Below are 19,948 nucleotides of genomic sequence, written 5' to 3'. Positions count from 1 at the left end.
ACTGGGGGCTTCTTGATTCAGCAAAGCCACAGACTTATATTTAAATTTTCTTTAGGAATTTTCTAGTAACAGAGGTCTAAAAGTAGCCACAAAAAGGGGAATATTGTGTGTGGTTATTTTCCTTCTTATGCTATATCCCCAAGTTTTTCAGACTCATTTAAGTAAAGGCTAGAGTGAGTAAGAAATAGAGCTAAGTGAGGTAGGTGTCTGAGCCATGAAGTATAAATACTACAAGATGTTGTTTTTATTCAGGAAATAGGGGAGATTCAAGTCATACAAATTCCTACACGCTGAACTTTCCAGGATGCACATTTCCTTACATAGACCAGTCTCCTCTCAGTTTCTTCAGTTAAGTCAAAACAATGTGTTCCTCCTTCCCCATATATTTTTGCTTGTTAGTGTATTTCTTGAGCTGTTTTCATATTATTTCTTTCCTTTCTGTGAAATGGTTTTTTAAAAAAACTTGGGACCACCAAGTTGTAAAGATGTATGTTTTTACCTGACAGTTATACCACAGGTAGACTGTCCAGTTAAGTTGAGAAGAGTGAACCAATAGCTTGTATTTGTTTTTAAAATTAAATTAATCCTGGATAAGAGTTGCTTTTTTTTTTTTAAGGAGTTAGTCCTTGACCACTAGTTTGATACCATCTCTATTTTGGGTGACCTGTTTCACCAGCAGGCCTGTTACTCTCCTTGACTAACTGTGTTAAGTGCTTATAATGGAATAAATTGCTTTTCTACATAATCCCATGCTGATGGGTTTTATTTAGTGCATAACATTCATCAAACACCAGTCTCTGGCTTCTAGAAAAGTTGTTCAGATGACAGTTATTTTCTGTGGTCTTTGACTACCAACAGCAGAATTAAATATAGTAGACCCAGAGGTATAGAAAAGAGCTTACTCCTTCCCAGGGGAAGTGAAAGACATAAAACCCTGAATCAGGTGTACAGATTAGGCTTTGGTAAAATAACATCTTTTTGAAGTCTTACCTCTAGAGAACCACATGAACTTTTAAGAATGTTAGAGGCAGTGTGGCAGAGAGAATTTAAGGCAAAATTTAAATTCTGAAAAGGTGTTTGACCTTTTCTCATAGAGGTTGAATCTCCCCAGTGTATTTCACTGGGGCCTGTACTTAGAGGTTAAAAAAGTAGGCTCTTGAAAGCCAAGTACCATAACCAGATAAAATGCTTGGTTCTTTGCCAAACACCCAGTCTAACTGAAGAGATCACTCTGACCCAAAATCATTTTCATAAGGTAAGATATTTTGGGAAATCTGGATTGTTTCTTGTTTGTTTGTTTGTTTTTAAGTGAGTAGTTCTTTTAGAGTAAACCTACGTGAATCATCATAGACTTAAAAACTTTGTAAAGGAATTCAATTAAGGTATAACACTCATGGCACAAAAGGATCCAGATTGTAAACCATATACAGTTTACCCTTGAACAACATGGATTTGAAGTGCACAGGTCCACTTACACAGATATTCTTCAATAGTAAATAACAGAATCCACAGAGGTGAAGGAATCTTTGATACCAAGGGCCAACTAAGTTATGTGCAAATTAAGCCCCACATTGTTCAAGGGTCAACTGTAATGATAATAGGGTGCCTTTTTTACTTCACCTGTGTTCCTGAAAAACTTTGTTTTGGGTCAACACAAGGCAAGGTACATTTTTCACTAGAGTGTGTCCATACATTCATCCTTTACTCAGTGTGCCTGTGGAAGGTTGCTGATGGCTGACAGGAGACTCATTTTTCCGTTCCTCAGTGCACTGAGATCAGTACCAGTAACGTATGAAATAGAATACAGCTAAGAGTGGACTGATAGTGTTCTGCCTCCAGCCAGCCCTAGAATCTTTTTAAACAGGTCAGCCAGTATTTGTAACTTTCCCAGAGAGAACTGCTTGCCAAATCCATGACACTCCCTTCTCTGTTTAGAAAAAAGTATGTCCAAAGGGTACTTAGTGATCCTTTGCTAAGAAGTTTTTTTTTGTTTCTTGGTTACAGATTCGGCCGTATGTTTCTAAACAGCCCCTGTAAGGTTGAGAGAAAAAAGGATAAGTTGAAATTTTGCAACTTAAAATAATACAGTATATAATATAATACAATTTTTGTGGGTGTTTTTTTTTTGTTTTTTTTTTTTGGCTGTGCTGTGTGGCTTGCAATTAAGCCACACAGTTCCCTGACCAAGGATTGACCAGGCCCCAAAGCATTGAGTCCTAACCACTGGACCACGATGGGAATTCCCATTATAAGGTTTTTAACAATGAATTTCTGAAGCTTAGTGCAGATATGTTAGGGAGAGCTTGCTAGAGCGATTGGCATCTAATCAGGGATGACTTTGGTAGGGGCTCACTAAAAATTTCATCTGCCCACGTTAACTTTACAGAGGTATAACAAGGTCTGAAATTCTGTAGTTTTGATTTCTTTGGATTAATCATTGTCTTCTCCCAGTTGTACTTTTCATCTGATCCACACAAAGGTGTTTAGCAGCTCATTTTCTTCAATTACAGCGTTCTAGTGATCTCTCAAACAATAAGCATGGTCTGTTATGCCTAGATAAAACACAGTAGAAGACAATTATAGGATGGGAGTTCCCTGGTGGTCTAGTGGTTAAGATTTGGTGCTTTCACTGCTATGGCAGGGGTTCAATCTCTAGTCGGGGAACTCCTGCAAACTGCGGAGGAGCCAAAAAAAAAAAAACCTAGTAATTCAGGAAAAGCATCAGTTACAATAGTTACTTATGAATTTGTATCCAAGATGTAGGGTTAACTAGGAAATTAATAAAGATTTATAGACTTAATCTAATACCCAATTTCATCTTTTTAAATCCTTAGTGTCTATCCAAGAGAATCTAGGATTTTATAAAGAAGGAGAACATTGGAATGTAAAGAAATCACTGGATAGATAGATGTGTTGCTTGTTTCACAAATTAAGCAATAATCAATGTCCTTTGGTCTATAAACAACACCCTCTTCAGCTTTTTAAGTGACTGTTAACAGGTTACTTTAGCCTTCTTGGCCTCCTTAGTCATAGTCTGAATTAGATGTCCTAACTGCCCTCTCTGCTATTCTAAGGAAACTGTTTATGAATAGCAGATAGGGTCAGGTAGGGTGAGGAAAGTAAGAATGCAGAGAGCCTAGATGTTTTATCCTGTTCCAGATTTCCTGGTGACAATCAGGGCGTGTTTTAAGTCCTACTAGAAACTGAAACATTGCAAAGGACGCCTGAATACTTGAACCAGGCAGCTTGGAGGTATGTGTCATCCTGTTAACTCCTAAATGATGTAATTTGTTATTAGACACACAGGTTTTTTTTGAGGCATTAGTCCTGTTAGGAAAGCGGCAACAAGGCAGACACCACTCTTGTAACCGTAAGTATCACCTTGAGACGGTGTCTCGATTCCACCTGCCTCAGAAGTGGGAGCGTTAGCCTGTTCCAGGCTCTTAGGTAGCATAGCCCTTTAAAAAAAAAAAACAAAAACCATTTGCCTTCTGTTCATGGATGAGCACAATTTGAGAGTTTCCCCCCAATTTTTTTTGTCTGCTTTTCACTGTGAGAAATTTCTCATGAGCAACCATCTGCCCTCCCCACCATCCCCTCAGCCAGAGTTGGTTGAGATTTGGGGAACAGCAAAAACTGACTTGTAAGTTGCGAGCTCTTCGGCAAGGCTGACTCTTAGCTGCTCCATCTCTTTGTTCTTCTGTTGCTGGAGTTGCACCCCGCTTCTTAGCTGCCTCTGTCGTTCTTCCATTTCCTCCAGCTGTTCCTGCATGAGGGCCAAGCACATCTCTAATGAGCCAAACAATAAAAACCTGACGTCTTATTATTATAAACCATTTCTTTACACATTGTTTTATTTCCATAGCAGTGTTGAGATTGAGAAGATGAGATTCAGAGAACGTGTTTTGACAGGGATGTTTTTGAAAATGGTGACCCAAAAGCAGTCTTGCCTGAAGTATTGGGGAGGATTTTGATCACTTAGTTGGTGAACTAAGAATTTTTATAGACCCTTAATGAGCAAGTTTGTTTCCATTAAGATAATCAGTTTTTATACTACCCTATAACTTAACTGAAGTTGAAAGAAACCAAGTCTTTATGTAAGCAGGTATATTTGAATAACTGTATTTGAAGCTCCTTGAAGTCAGACATAGCTTTACTTAGTACTTACCACAACATGACATACAAGCAGATGCTTAATTAATGAGGGTATCATAGTTGTTAATTTCCTATATCCTTCACTTATTATATCAGGGCAATTTGTTCTAAAGTGCTAATTTGGAAAATGAAGGTGCTATGCCCTGGAGGCCCTTGCATCTCAGATAACTTTCCCATTGTGCCAAAACCAGGTAGGATCATTCTACAGATTTTCTCTGTGGATTAATGTCTGTGGAATGATGTAAGAAAGATGTCAGCAAGTCAGTCTGTGGCTTGGCTGCTAGCTGGCATGGATCCTCAGCATGGGGGAGTTGGGAAGGAAAGGGAGTGCTGAAATTGGAAGGCATATTTTTAAGGGGCAACGACTATCTCAGATTTTGAATAATAAACTTGGAATCCAGTTCGGGTGCATACTCTGGATGGTGGTTGCTCAGTTGTGTCCGACTGTTTGCAGTCCCATGGGCTCTAAGCGCACCAGGCTTCTCTGTCCATGGGATTTTCCAGGCAAGAATACTGGAGTGTTGCCATTTCCTTCTCCAAGGGATCTTCCCCATCCAGGTTGAACCTGGGTCTCCTGCATTCCAGGGGGTTTCTTTACCAACTGAGCCAACAGGGAAGCATGTTCTAAATAGAATGATCTAAATAATTTGTTCTCTGAGTCATCCTTGGTATACCTGAGGCATGTCAGTTTGCAGTGTTTGATATTGTAGCTGAATCTCAGCTTTCATCATACATTGTCAAAAGGTCATTTTTTAGTGCCTAGTCAGGTGGCATAGTGGTAAAGAATCCACCTGCCTGTGCAGAAGACTCAGAAACTTGGGTTTGATCCCTGGGTTGGGAAGATCTGGAGTAGGAAATAGCAACTCACTCCAGTATTCTTGCCTGGGAAATCCCATGGACAGAGGAGCTTGGCGGGCTATAGTTCATGGGGTCACTAAGAGTCGAATATGCCTGAGCAACATCAAACACATAACCATGCTTTGACACCATGCAGAAATGTGGCCTTACCATCTAAGAGTGTGTTATCTAAAAGCGTCTGCATACCTCTGTGCCCCAGTTTCCCAAGCCTTGCTATCTAGTAAACCTGTCATTTGCTGGGTATACAAAAGAACATGCTTGTGAAGACAATCTGTACTGATAAGCTCTTGACAGGGAGAAGCTGTCACAGAATGAAGTATTAATACAGTGACAGAAATGAAGGACAATCTCCATTCTTTATCCTATGTAGCATCACTGGGTTAACATTTTAAAAACTGCTTTATCAGGATTTCCCTGGTGGTCTAGTGGTTAAGACTGTGCTTCTACTGCAGCAGGGCACGAGTTTAATCCTTGGTCAGGAAACTAACATCCCACATGGTGCAGCCATGAAAACGTGTTTTATCATTCAGTCTTTGATAGGCTTTCCACTTTGTTTAGTCTGGCATTTAGACTCCTGCTAGTTTGACCCTCCGGAAAAGGCAATGGCACCCCATTCCACTACTCTTGCCTGGAAAATCCATGGACAGAGGAGCCTGGTAGGCTGCAGTCCATGGGGTCGCTAAGAGTCGGGCTCGACTGAGCAACTTCACTTTGACTTTTCACTTTAACGCATTGGAGAAGGAAATGGCAACCCACTCCAGTGTTCTTGCCTGGAGAATCCCAGGGACAGCCTGGTGGGCTGCTGTCTCTGGGGTCGCACAGAGTCGGACACGACTGAAGCAACTTAGCAGCAGCAGCAGTTTGACCCTCACTTCTAACTAGGACCTCCATTACTCCTTTAGTCTACACTGTCCAATATGGAAGTCACTAGCTACATGTGGCTTTTTTGTTCTTGTGGCCACGCGTAGGTTCTTGGATCTTAGTATGTCTGGCACCCTACACATAAAATGCTTATTGATGTGAAGCATGCAGATAGTAAGCATATTCCATCTTTTGGCACTAGAAGTCTTCCAATTTGAAGGTAAAAGCTTGATCATTCTCAGCAAACTCACCCCACCCACTGCAACCAGTCCCCAAATTCTGCCCATTTTCCTTCACATCTCTCTCCTCCCACTAAATGGTCTTTCCAGGTTCTTTCAATCTAGCCTCTACACTGCCACTTAGAGTGCATACTTATGTGCCAGGCACATTATAAGTGCTTTACAGATACTATTAAGAAGTATATTCCTTGCAGCAGACCCATTAATCCCATTTTACATGTGAAGGAGCTGAACCACAGGTTAAGTAAGTTGTCCAAGGTTTCACAGTTAGTGGTAGACCCAGGATTTGCCATTACCTTAGAGCTTATACTCTAACAAATTGCTTTACTGCCTTCACATAAATAGATATAAAAGTAGAGATAACACAGATGCATGGGTGCTAAGTTGCTTCAATAGCGTGCGACCCTATGGATTGTAGCCTGCCAGGTTCCTCTGTCCATGGGATTCTTTTTTTTTTTTGTCCATGGGATTCTCCATGCAAGAATACTGGAGTGGGTTGCCAAGCCCTCCTCCAGGGGATTTTCCTGACCCAGGGATTGAACCCATATCTCTTAACATCTACACTGCTAGGCAAATTCTTTACCACTAGCTCCATCTGGGAAGCCCAGATACATATAGATAGGCAGACTTAAATGGTCTTCAAACTGTTTTCCATGAAACCCCAGGAGGAGGCCATGGCTGGAGTGTGCTTTTAAGACTTGGCTCAAAACCTTGTAGGGTGGACCTGAACTGGATTTCCCAGGGTTACATCCCGCCTCACCCCTCCTAGCTGTGTTACCGTGGACAAATGACTTCTCTGACTCACCTGTTTACTTGTTTCTCAAATGGTGACAATAGTTATACCTATCTCAGAGGTAAGAATTAAATGAATTATTACATGTAAAGAACTTCAAGTACACCTGAGCTATTTTTAATCCTTTATGAAATTTCCCCCTTATTTCCCCAAGGGTAATTATACCTGCTTCATCAGTACAATGTTTTATTCCTACATCTATTACATTGTCTATCACATTGAAGCATGTTATTTCATTGATTCTAAAACCACACTTTACATACTTAGACACAGATGTCTTCGATTTTAGGAAGTTTTATCTTGTATCCTTCCTGTACTATAAACTTTTATCATTAATTTTTTTCTTTCTGATTGTTTTTCTGTTTTTTAATTTCTTTTTGTTTATTATTTTTTAATTGAAGTATAAACTTTTTGAGGACAGTGACTGTCCGCCACCCCTACCCCTCACCACAAGTTCTCATCTCTTGCCACCACATAGCTCATTGCCTGGCACAAAAAAAGTAGGCTAAATATTTGTTGAATGAATGGGTGATGGTGATGAAAGCAAATTTAAAGTCACCAGGGTGATGTGTACCCTTGAAAAGTAATCAGATGCCATACATGGCCTTTGGCAAACAGTTTAGGAGAAGTCATTTCAGAAAGAATTCTCTCTTTCAGACCTTTTTTCCTACTTTAATTGTGGTATAGAAATAGGAGACTTTCATCAGGGTTGTTTCTCATAGAGTGATCTTTGGAAAGCTGCACAGATAATCAAATCTGAAACAAATCCAGTATAGTGATGCAAATCACTGGGGAAACAGTTCTAGAATTCTAACACTATATAAGGAAATTCTAATCCCAAGGATTCCCTACTTAGTGCATCACCATCTGAGTTAGCCTTGTCTGAAATCTTAGCATCCTCTGACTTCTCACCTCTGCCCCACTCATTCTGTAGTCAAAATTCTTCTACGTTTGTTCTTGCTTCCCTTCCTTTTATTTTGCTACCGTTGTTTCCTCTTACCTGTAGTAGCTTCCTAATCAGTCTGGCTTGCCTCTCGGTCTCTAGCCCATTTTACACACTGCCACCAATAATGTTTCTAAAAGGAGAGCCAGGGGGACTTCTGGTGGTCAAGTAGTTAGGAATCTGCCTGCCGTTGCCCAGGAAGATTCCACATTCTGGGAGCGACTGTCCTCATGGCCACAACTACTGAGCCCCCTGCTCTGGAGCCCAAGAGCCGTGACTACGGAAGCCCTTGTGCCTAGAGCCTGTGCTCCCCAAGGAGAAGCCACCACCAGAATCTCGTGCACTGCAATTTAGAGTAGCCCCTGCTCACTACAACTAGAGAAAGCCTAAGTGCAGCCAAAATACTGCAGCCAAAGACCCAGTGTAGCCAAAAATACATTTTTTAACTGAAAAAAGAGCGAGGATCATGTTAATCCCTCTATTAAATATCTTTAAAGAGCCAACTGACCACTGAATAAAGTCCAAACTCCCTAGGCTGGATTTAAAGTCTAATGGGATCCGCCCTGACCTACCTTCACAGTTCAACTCACCTCAGTTTTTCACCTGCAGCCAAGTTACTAATTATATTTTTATATCTATTGGATTAAATAATATGTTAAAATTACCTTCACCTATTTCTCGTAAGTGGCTATTAGAAAATTTAAAATGATATTTGAGGCTTGCATTATATTTTTGTTGGACAGCACTGGTCTAGATCTTGCCTATACTTCAGTACTTAAATAACTCTTCTGTTACAGGTTCTCTGATTTAATCCATGGCTAAAAATAATCTCATTATCCCATAGCACTCTTATATGTACCTCTCTTAAATCACATGTTACTTCCTACCCTGGGTTCCAGTTATTAAAGTAACATCTGATTGAGTATCAGGTGTTAAGAAGTTATTTGTTTATGCAAAAATAATTAGCACCCTTTAAGTAGATTATGACCCAATAAAAAAATAGTGCAGTGGAGGTGGGGGGCAGTGTTGGTGAGTAAATATGTATAGTTTGAAGGCATTCAATACCATGACCCCGAAACCCTATTCTTTTCGTAATATAAGCTATAGAAAGTTTGACAAAATCTTCAGTGAAGTGAATGCAGCCATTTTCAACAGAGGACGTCTTCCTTATGGGTAAGTCAAAATCTGGGATTTTTAAGTTCATCCAAAAAATGTGTGTTTCAAAAGACAAAAATACTGCTCTGAAAAGCACCACAGTGTGGGCTTCTCATGGCGCCCAGCAGCACAGAAGTCAGCACTTAACTGATGCAGACTCTGAGCCTGGTGGCAGAGATAAGTAAAACATACTCCCTACCTTCTGAAAGCTCAGTCTGTGGGGGAGAGAGAACTGTTTATGCACTTAGTGTTTAGATCCCATTTTGTTCTAAAAGGGATTAGGACTGGCTCACAATCAGAAATAGCTTGAATACGGTTGAAATGGTGACAAATGCACAAAAAAGGAAAAGGAGGGATAGAGGTTTATAGATTTCATCCCAGCTTTTTAAGACTGGAAAACTTCAAAGCAGAGATCAGATAGGTGGGACATGAGAGTGAATACCGGGGAGGGGAAAGAATGTATTCTATCTGGCCTCATTCCCTCCTGTTCTATCTAAACCCAAGGGCGATTCACTCAGAGTTGGAAAACGGTGCTGTGGAAAGAGCACTGAAATATTTGGGGTTGGTCAGACTAGAGTTCAAATTACTCCGACTCACTGGGCCTCAGCTTCCTCATCTAAGAAAAATGATAATAGTTGACTTGGAGGATTAATGGAAGATCACTGGTGTAAAAGTGTCGTGGAAACTAAGAGTGCAGGTTAACTTTCAGCCCTAGCAGGCCTGAATGAATGAAATGGAAAATGGCTTAAAGAAGTGAGTGACTGGCCCATGAAACAAATTGCTTTTCCTACCTATGCTAGCCTGGTGGCTCAGGTGGTAAAGCATCTGCCTGCAACGTGGGAGACAGGTTCGATCCCTGGGTCAGGAAGATCCCTTGGAGAAGGAAATGGCAACCCACTCCAGTACTCTTGCCTGGTGAAGTCCATGGACAGAGGAGCCTTGTAGGCTACAGTCCATGGGGTCGCAAAGAGTCAGACACGACTGAGCAACTTCACTTCACTTCACATATGCTAGCATTCAGTCCAAAGACATTTGGCCAGGTCCCCTTTTCCTCTCTAGACTAAAAGACTGTCCTTCCTCCCACGCCCAGTGGGCCTACCCGGTACTGCTGCACCTCCTCATCCCGCTTTTGCCTCACAAGGGTGATCTGGTCCTCCAGGTTCCTGTTTTGCAGGTGGAGCTTCTGGGCTTCTGCCTGCAGTGGTCTCAGGGCCTCCTTCATCTCCTGGATCTCGGCCTGGGTTTTCTGCAGAGCTTTGGCCGCAGCTTCTTTCCTCTCTAGGAGCCGCAGCAGCTGAGGCTCGTACTCCTCCTCCAGGCCCTGGCGGCTCTCTGCCATGAGGCTCTCGAACTGGGCAGAGAGCCGCCGGCTCTCCTGGAGAAAATGCCCATCCCTCTGACTCTGAGGTGCTTCGAGCTGTTGCCGTAACTGCTCCTTCTGCTTCTGATAGGCCTCCCGGAGCTGGGTTAGTTCCTCTGAGAGCTGGGCCGCCCGGGTGGTCAGCGCTTCCCGGAAATCGGCGAACTGGGCCACGTCCTGCCGGCGGCACTCCAGCTGGTACTGGTAGGCCACGCACTCCTTGGTCACCTTGAACAGCTTCTGCTTGACCAGCCGGATCTCCTCCCTCAGCCCATCCCTCTCGAGCTCTGCCTGGGCGTGCTGTTTGTAGGCAGCCAGGATATCCCGGTGGACCTGCTGCACCTCCTGCAGGGCAGGCTCCCGGAGCAACACAAGCTCATGGATGAGTTGATCCCTCTCCTCTTCCAGCTGGGCCACGGCTTCAATGCACTGCTGGAAACGCCCCTCCAGCAATTCCAGGTCCTCTATGCTCAGGCTCCCCTCTGTGCTGGGACTCGGCCCGGCTTGGAGGCTCTCCTTGGGTTTAGACTTCGCCTCACTCAGGACCCTGTCTCCCCCATGAACTATCTGCTCTGGGCTTGCGGTCTTCACGGGCTCTTCCACATATAACACCCCCTCCAGCTTCACCGGCTCTTCCACATATAAAGCCGCCTCCGGCCTCACTGGCTCCTCCAGGTACAGGGCTTCATCTGGCATCCTGGTTTCCTCAATGTGCAGCGTCTCCTCTGGCGGTTCAGTTTCTTCCACGTACAGAGCCTCATCAAGGTCACCTGTGTCCCCCAGGTAGAGAATGTCCTCTAAGTTCAAGGTCCCCTCCAAAGACAGAGTAACTTCTGGGTTCCAGGTCCCCAGCTCATACAGGGATGCAGAGTTCTCCTCTTGAAGAGGAGAAATGACCTCTGGCCTTGTTGCCCTGCAAGAGAAATGACAAGGTGAGAGGGTGGTCACAGTCCTGGGAGGGTTTGTGACTGCAGCTGCCAGGACACAACCCTAGCCAATAGCAAATTCTCACATCTCGGAGGGCAGTCGTCCGCCCCCTCCCTTCATTGATCACCACAACACAGCCTATGGCTTAGCTCTGACACCATCCCCAGGAGGTAAGTGTTGAGTCTGCTTCCGTACCATCAAAGGACAGGAACCCACACCTGAGCCACTCTGTGTTCCATCATAAGAAAGTTCTAGTGTTGAGGTAAGACCTTCCCCACAGTTTTCACCTGGACTTGATTCTTCTTTCTAGAATCAGATACTCTAATTTCTTTTCCATGTCAGTTCTTTGAACACTTAAAGAGAGCTGATTTAGCCCTACCGTATAGCACAGGGAACTATATTCAATATCCTGTGATAAACTATAGTGGAAAAGAATATGAAAATATATATATATGTATAACTGAATCACTTGGCTGTGCAGTAGAAATTAACACAACAATGCAAATCAACTACTCTTCAATAAAACATTTAAAAAACAAAGGGACTACAACCACTGGTGGTCCAGTGGTTAAGAATCCATCTGCCGACGCAGGGGACGACGTGGGTTCAATCCCTGGTCCTAGAACATTCCACATGCCGTGCCACAACTACTGAAACCTGCTGCAAGGAGAAACCCACACACCTCAACTGGAGAGTAGCCCCCGCTTGCCGCAACTAGAGAAAGCCTACACACAGCAGCAAACACCCAGCACAGCCACAAATGAATAAAGAGAACTGATTTATCCTTAACTATTCCATGCCCGCCAAGGTTTCCAGTACCCTCCTCATTTGGGTTACTTCTTACAGGTTCCAAGTTGATTCATTATCTCTTGGGGATACGTATAGGAAGCAGAATCCAGGTGTACTCTGAGCAGTGAATCTCTGGACCCTATATTCCTACTGATGTAGTCAAGATGCCCTTAACATAAAGGGCAGCTCTATCATATTCTTTTTTTGACCACACCATGCAGCATGTGGCATCTTAGTTCCCTGGCCAGGGATCAGACCTGTGCCTCCTGCATTGGAAGTGCAGAATCTTAACCAATGGTCACCAGGGAAGTCCCTCTTATTCCTCATAAATGCTGAGTTTGAGTTAAATCCTTAAGACTTTTTCACAGCAAATGCTTTAAAACCATATCTCTCGTTCCTGTAAAACCTCATCTTAGAACTGGCCCATCCTTCTAGCCTGTCAGATGCTCTTGAATTCAGACTCTGTGCTTCTAACACATGAGCCCCTTAACCCAGCTTCAGCTGCCTGCTAGTTTTCTTGGTTCCTGTTGAGGAATGCGCTCCTGCTGCTTTGGCTCTCAAGTGGCTTTAGGCTTTTCTGTTTCAGTTGGATCTCTGAGCAATTCTTTGAAAATATAAAATACTCTGGAAATAATAATAAATTACACTTTTAAAGGTCCTGTTATATGTGCCAGGCCCTGTTCTAAATGCTTTACATATATTGATTCATTTAATCTTCATAACAATTCTATGAGGTGGTTACATTTATTATTAACATTTTACAGATCAGGAAATGGAGGTTAAAGAGATTAAGTAATTTGTTCAAGGAAACAGATACTCAGAGAGTGCCAGTTATAAAACAGACTAAATTTGAATAAAAAACTTTTTTGGATAGAACGTGTAAATGAAAAGCCTCACATATCAAACAAAGAATTTGATTTGTATTGGAAAGGTTTACTTGTGTCCAGGTTTTAAGCTCTATTTCTTAGCTCCAGGTTCCCAATAAAGACTATTTTTATTCTAAATCATTGTGTCCTCAGTCCTCTCTACACCCCAGGAATCCCTGGCTTCCCCTTTGTAACCCCTGATGGCTCTCGGGAAACCACAAAAGTGTGGCTTCACCAGGCCCCAGACATCACTGGCCTCATTCAACCCCAGTACCTCTGCCAACACCTAAAGCTTGAAGACAACGATCACCTAGTCCATTCACTTCCCTTTACCAGACATGGAGTGTTTTTGTTTTTTTTTTTCACCTAAAGTGCCAAGCATCAGGTGCCAAGTAACACAGTTACTTGACTCAACTGCCAACAAATTATCCTTCTCTCTGAGCTTGTTACACCTGTATTCTCCAGCTCAGAGAAATATATCACTGTATCAGGCTGTATATCAGTGTGTTTTTTTTTTTATTGGATATAGTTGATTTACAGTGTTGTATTACTTTCTGCTGTACAGCACAATGACTCAGTTATACATCTATTTACGTATATACATATATATATATATATATATCCACTTGAAGATTCTTTTCTCATACAGGCCATTACATGCCGGGAGCCAGCATATTGCATATTGAGTGCATATTGCATATTGCATATTGAGTGCAGCACTGTCCACAGCATCATCTTTTAGGATCTGGAATAGCTCAACTGGAATTCTATCACTGCCGGGAGCCAGCGTGAGGAGCTCCACCCATGACAAAGGTCATGAGGAAGGAGGCTCGGCATACGCAAAAGCGGGATCGAGCCTCAGGAGTCCCCCTGGAAATTCTCGAGCATTTACACCCAAAACCAGAGTCTGCCTACTTTCTGCTTTGTGCTTTCACCTACACCTCTGACTTTACGGGGGGCTGTCCCCCACTACCTCTCTGAAAAAAGAGATAGCTTACAGCTCCAGTTAATAATTCCTGGGTGTGACAGTGTTTAACCTACAAACTCCTTTGGAAATCCTCTAGCCTGCCTGAATAGGTTTTTCCAGCCACATGTGATTGTTCAGAGCCTCCCAACTGTGAGAGGCAGGAGATGTTCTAAACTGTCTAAACACAGATTCTTTTGAGTAGTTAAAAGATTGATTAGAAATTGTATTGGTGAAGGGTTTTTCACTTACTGGGCCAATGTGTGCTGCTAAGTCTCCATACTCCTTACCTACTGTGTCCTTGGCAGTGTATTGATTGATATAATGGGTGTATAGAAATGTAAGTAGTAGCCTCAATGTTTGTAACCTTGGACCCTTGAGTTAATTCTTTTCTTGATTGAGCCCACCTCACCTTTGCCCTATAGGAATGCAGCTTTGTCCAATGCTTTTTTGGAGGCTGGTGCTTGACTTTGGAATAATCAAAGTTTCTTAAAATGTTAACAGGCCTCCTGGCCAGAAGATGATGTAAATCACCTGAACTTTTGCACATGGAGTTTGAAAGCCTGGCTTCGATTAGGACCGGGAACTGCTGTCCTTGCATGACTCCACCCCTTCCCCCATTATCCTCTATGCATAACTTAAGGTATAAAAACTACTTTGGAAAATAAAGTGCGGGCCTTGTTCACCAAAACTTGGTCTCCCCATGTCACTCTCTCTCCCAAATTCTGGCTGAGTCTCCATCTGGAGCGCGGAACCCGCCATGCTTGCTAATTATGCCTGGGCTTCTAAGATCCGACCGGGGAGGCCTCAGTGTCTCCTCTCCTTCGGGAGAACGGAAGGACGCCTGCGGCCTACATAAGTGGTGCAAACTTCTTGTCTTGAAGTTTTATTGGTCTCCCACGTAAACCAAGCTACTCAGCCTCTTTTCTTCACTGAATTTTCCTACTGAGCTATCCTTATTTCAGCCACTTTTCTCCACTGAATTTCCTCACTGAGCTATCCTCATCCTATTACTCTTTATATCTTTGATAAAATATTTAAATAAATAGGTCGCCTATGCCGTCTCTCCTTCAAATACCCTGGATCAGCCGGGGCTGGACCCCGGCAATTACAGAGTAGAGTTCCCTGTGCTATACAGTAGGTCCTTCATCAATCCCAATCTTCAATTTATCCCTCCTCTTTCCCTCCCACCGTAACCATAAGTTTGTTTTTTACATCTGTGATTCTATTTCTATTTTGTAAATAAGTTAATTTGTACCATTCTTTTAAGATCCACATATAAGAGATATCATATGATACTTGTCTTTCTCTGTCTGACTTACTTCACTCAGAATGACAACCTCTAGGTCCGTCCATGTTGCTGCAAATGGCGTTGTTTCATTCTTTTTTAAGGCTGAGTAATATTCCATTGTATAAATGTATCACATCTTCTTTATCCATTCTTCTGTCAATAGACCAGTGGTCTTTAAACAGCCTCCTCACTAAAAACTGATACTTCTATCTCAGAAAGTCTCCAGTCTCCATCCTCCTCTTCAGCCCACTGCCAGGACCCTCATCCAAGTCATCATCCCTCACCTGCACTCTTGTACCAGCCTTCCCATAAGCCTTCTTCTTTCCCATCCCAGTCTAGTTCTGACAGTGGTGCCACTTGCTCTAATATAAAACAAACCATCACGCTCCACTTCACCCATAGATAGTGAACTACTTTGCACAGGTTCCAGGCCCTTCAAGATGTGGCCCCAACATATCTTTTCAGCCTCATCTTGAATTACTCCCTGCCGCCCACCCAATGCTTGACATTCTGGAACACACATTAACTTTATCTATTTATATTTATTTTTATTTATTTGACTACGCTGGGTCTTAGTTGTGTACACAGGGCCTTTTAGTTGTCGCATGTGAACTCTTAGTTACTGCATGTGGGATCTAGTTTCCCGACCAGGGATTGAACCCCAGGGCCCCTGCATTGGGACTCTTAGCCACTGAACCTCCAGGGAAGTCCCTCAGAACATGTGTTAACTAAAATCTCCCACTCCTATCCCGCAGTGTCTAAAGGGTCCAGCTGGGAACATATAGTTCATTGTATACTGCCTGTCTAGAGATCAGTCCTACACTGCCTGGAGCTCCTCGCACCAAGAAGGATGCACTGCTCAGCCAGCCAGACCCACCCAGATCCTCAACAGAGTCCCTGCTTTGCCAGCAGACCGCCCTCACATCATGTTCCAGCTGAGTCCTCCACCCTAGAATGACGTAATTGCGTTCAAGGCAGTATTCTAAGCATTCTCCATAAATACTCATTTATACAACGCTCACTTGTGTGTGTTAGTCACTTAGTCGTGTCCGACTCTTTGTGACCCCAGGCTCCTCTGTCCTTGGAATTCTCTAGGCAAGAATACTGGAGTGGATTGCCATTTCCTTCTCCAGGGGATCTTCCAGACCCAGGGATCGAACCCCCGGTCTCCTGCATTGCAGGTAGATTCTTTACCATCTGAGCTATAGGGTTTATCCCCAATTTATAGATGAAGAAACCAAAAAGCACCAAGTAAAGAACTCACTCAGAGTTCTACAATTTATACGTGGCAGAGCCTGTTGAAGGCTGGCAGTCTGGCTCTAGAGCCAGGGCTCCTTTTTACCACTCTCGTCTTAGATAGAATAGGTGTTGGGTCTAAAAGACCTAACAGATACAGTAGGTATAACAGAGCTCGGCCCTAGCATTCAAAATATATTTATATCTATTTACTTAACAAATGTCTGCTCATCTTTCAAATCCTGCTGGAACCCCACCTCCTCTGTGAAGCCTGTCCCAGCCAACTCCCATTCTTGTGTTCTCAAGGCACTCTATATGCAGCTCATCTTTGCACTAAGTGCTTTGTGTTCCAGAAGTGCATCTGTCGGTCTCCCCTGATAGTCCGTTTCCAGACGACAAGCACAGTTATTCTTTGTATCCCGGGTTGGGGCTCTGTGGATGTAGGCAGCGGCAACTGGCTGAGCTCCAAGGAGGAAACTTGCCCAAGGTCAAGTGGCAGGACTGGACGTGGAGTCCAGTCTCCTGACTTGCAGGCAGTGCTGTTCCCACACACCGTGTTGCCTCTGTCACCTCACGCGCAGTGCCAGGCCTCTGCTAGGTGCTGCCCGCACTCAACTGCCTCTCTCTAAAGAGCTGGGGAAAAGTAGCTTATGGGAGACCTGCCTGGTGGTCTGGTGGTTAAGCGTCTGCCTTGCAATGCTGGGGACCAGGGTTTGATCCCTGGTTGGGGGACTTTGTTGCTGTTTAGTTGCTAAGTTGTGTCCAACTCTTTTGATACCCCATGAACTGTAGCCCGCCGGGCTTCCTGGCCCTTGGGATTTCCCAGGCAAGAATACTGAAGTGGGTTTGACATTTCCTTCTCCAGGGGATCTTCCCGACCCAGAGACTGAGGCCATATCTCCTGCATTGTCACCACTGAGCCAACTGGAAGCCCTGGCTGGGGACTATAGCTCCCCTAATGAAACATGCCATAGAGCACTAAGCCCATGTGCCACAACTAGAGAGCTCCACAACTACGGAGCCCTCATGACACAATGAAGATCCCACACGCTGCGACTAAGACCCAAGGCAGCCCAATAAGTAAATAAATGTGCTTTTTTAAAGTAGCCTACAGGAAGTCTAGGGGCAAGGCAGCCAGCTCGGCTGGGGCCCCTGACCTCAGGCCTCCTTGGGCTCCAAGCAGCCTGCCTCTGCTACTCTGTCCCTGTCCCTATAGGATCCCAGCAGCTCCCAACCCCGGCCATCAGGGCTGCACCTGGGCATGTTTGTGATACCATGCAGCCCTGGGTTGGCGTGTGGCTGGCTCTGTGTGTACAACAGTACAGGTGAGTGCATGTGTAAAACTAGGCTCAGCTTCGTGCGGTGGTGACAGGGAAGAGGTGACAGGTGTGTGTGTGACTGCACTTCTACCTCTTGGTACAAGAGGAAGTCCAGGGCTACAGGCTGACCTGGGGCAGAAGTGCTCCCTACTCGCCCCAAATCCATCAGCCACAGGTCCCTTCCCCCTCCAGGGGGCAAGCTGATAGTGTGGGTGATGGAGAGGGCTTCCCCTCCAAGGCTCCGGACAGCCAAGGCCCTCCTGCTGGTCTGGGATTGGGGACCCTCCCCCCACGCCCTCTTAGGCCCCAGACCAGAGAGAATGAGCTGCCTGAACAGACTCAACTCCAAGCTGGCAGCCGCCCAACCTTGCACCAAGTCTCTTCCACACGGCAAATTCAGCGACTTGGAGGGTTCCATGTCCAGCTGCATTTGGGGTGAGGAAGGAAAGAAAATGGGGAGGGTCTTTTGCCACTATGGGCCATCCGGCATCTGATGGTTGATGCCGGCTAGTGTGAAGCGGTTAATCCTCACATCACCCGTGGGAGGGGGAGGGGGAATTATGAAAAGCCCCCAGACCAGCGGAGGTGTCGGAACCCCGGGCCCCCCCCACCCCCCCTCGCCCCGGGCCAGACTCCCCTATCACCCTTGGCGGGTGGCTCCACCCTGTGCCCCACCCCCACCTGGACCACCGCCCCCGTCTGGCGAAAGGCGCTCTTGGGGAGAAGGGATCCGCCTAGCACCCCCTCCCCAGGAGGGGGTGGTGACCCGGGCCTGAGAAGGTCCTTTCCTACCTCGCGGCCTGGGCGGAGCCGTTCCCGCCGCGCCGGGGCTCCGGGCTGGCCATGGCTGCGCGACCCGGGCTGGGCGGCCGCGGTATTAATAGTCGGCCCCGCGGGCCGCCCGCGCCCGCCAGCCGCACTGCCAGCTGCAGCCGACACCGGATCCGCCGACCCGGGGCCGGGCGCGCCCACTTGGCCCGGGCTCCGCGGGAGGAGGGAGCGGGCCTCGCGGCCCGGGGGCGGGGAGTGGCCGCCCCTCCCGGGACCAGCGCTGGGGGTGGGGGTGGGTGGATTGTGTGGGAGGGGAGGTCGGCGTCTCTAAAACGCCACCTCGGGGTCTTCCCGAGTCTTCTTTCTCCCCATCCTTCCCTTTCGAGTGTCCCCAGTTGCAGGGCCCGGGGAGGAAGGTGGCTCTGCCTTAGGAGGGCGCTCTTCCTGCCCGGCCGGCCCGGGATGGGGACAGGGTGGGTTGAGGACCTCGGGGCAGTGGGCACCCTGCGCGCCGCCCGCAAGGAGGCCTGGGGTGTCCGCCGCCGCCTGGCGCCCTGCGATAACCCCCTCGCCTGAGCGCTGTGCCCCCGCAGCTGTCGCCCAGGGCTGGGGGGAGGAGGGGGGACAACGCCACACCCCGTGCGTTTGGGGACAGTCCGGAGCCTGGGGCAGGGCGGTGCGAGGACCACGTGGGAGGGTTGAGTCCATATGTAACCCCGCTTCCTGTCCCCCCCTCCCACGCCGCGAGGGTTAAGGGGTCTCTCCGCTTGTTCCACCTGTCATCAACCGCCCCCCTCCCCGCACCCCGCTTCTGTCCACTCCTAGGCGTGACCCCTCCCCCAGGTCCTTAGCCCCTCCAGGGTCAAGCTCAAACTCCACACTAAAGGCTGTCTGGGTCCCTGAGCGGGAAGTGGCCAGGCCCCTTCCCAGACCTGGGCCTCTGGCATGCTCCCTCCTGATGCCTTTTTTTTCCACTTAGCCCCTCTGTCTGGGGAGGTCTTTGACTCAATCGCAGAAGAATGCCAGGCACTATAACAAGCCGAGGGGCTGGATGTGTTTAATCAGAGAGGCCTTGAGCAAGGGTGGGGGTGGGGCAGCCCTGTGGAACCACTTGTGGGGCAGTGTGTTGTGATCTGTGGGCCTGCTGGCTGTGTGCACCCAACATGGTTGTGTGTGCACTGTGTGGAGAGGGAGACTGTGGAACTGTTGTGTCCACATGTGACTCTGATGACTGTGGGGTGCACGTCTGTGAGGGGATATGTGGGTAGGTGACTGTGATCAGGGGGAAGGATTATGCGAGTGGTGATGGTGCTGGTTGTGGAGTGTCTGCGAGGCTGGCTGTCGTGACTGTGTGGTGGGACATCTATATAGTTGTGTGTGTGATTGTATGCCTGCGAGAGACTGGGGGCTGAAGTATGTGG

The 19,948-nt window shown here is 46.0% G+C and overlaps 1 protein-coding gene and 1 long non-coding RNA gene across 4 annotated transcripts in view; one reads left to right on the top strand and one right to left on the bottom strand.

Moving 5' to 3' along the window:
• Nucleotides 1–220: 220 nt before the first annotated feature.
• SYNC (syncoilin, intermediate filament protein) lies at nt 221–18,703 on the bottom strand. 3 transcript variants are annotated; one of them, XM_019978978.2, is made up of 5 exons: nt 18,549–18,703; nt 10,104–11,277; nt 3,642–3,766; nt 3,382–3,458; nt 221–2,031 (listed from the first exon to the last, which is right to left on the bottom strand). In XM_019978978.2, exons 1-5 carry the CDS (start codon nt 18,599–18,601, stop codon nt 2,021–2,023), a joined length of 1,440 nt encoding a protein of 479 aa, XP_019834537.2. In that variant the 5' UTR covers nt 18,602–18,703; the 3' UTR covers nt 221–2,020. The 3 variants fall into 3 exon arrangements, with proteins under 3 accessions (XP_019834537.2, XP_019834547.2, XP_070630524.1); XM_019978988.2 differs by lacking the exon at nt 3,382–3,458; XM_070774423.1 differs by lacking the exon at nt 221–2,031 and having other exon boundaries at nt 2,088–3,458.
• LOC139177782 (uncharacterized) overlaps nt 17,937–19,948 on the top strand; it is a 38,861-nt gene continuing 36,849 nt past the window's right edge. The window contains exon 1 of the long non-coding RNA XR_011562262.1: nt 17,937–18,191. This is a non-coding gene — a long non-coding RNA (uncharacterized lncRNA). The remainder of the gene's footprint in view (nt 18,192–19,948) is intronic.

The sequence above is a fragment of the Bos indicus genome, chromosome 2 (assembly GCF_029378745.1).
Source record: "Bos indicus isolate NIAB-ARS_2022 breed Sahiwal x Tharparkar chromosome 2, NIAB-ARS_B.indTharparkar_mat_pri_1.0, whole genome shotgun sequence".
Taxonomy (NCBI): Eukaryota; Metazoa; Chordata; class Mammalia; order Artiodactyla; family Bovidae; genus Bos; species Bos indicus.
Note: the sequence above shows the minus strand (reverse complement) of the source record. Positions and strands in the feature narration are given on the sequence as shown.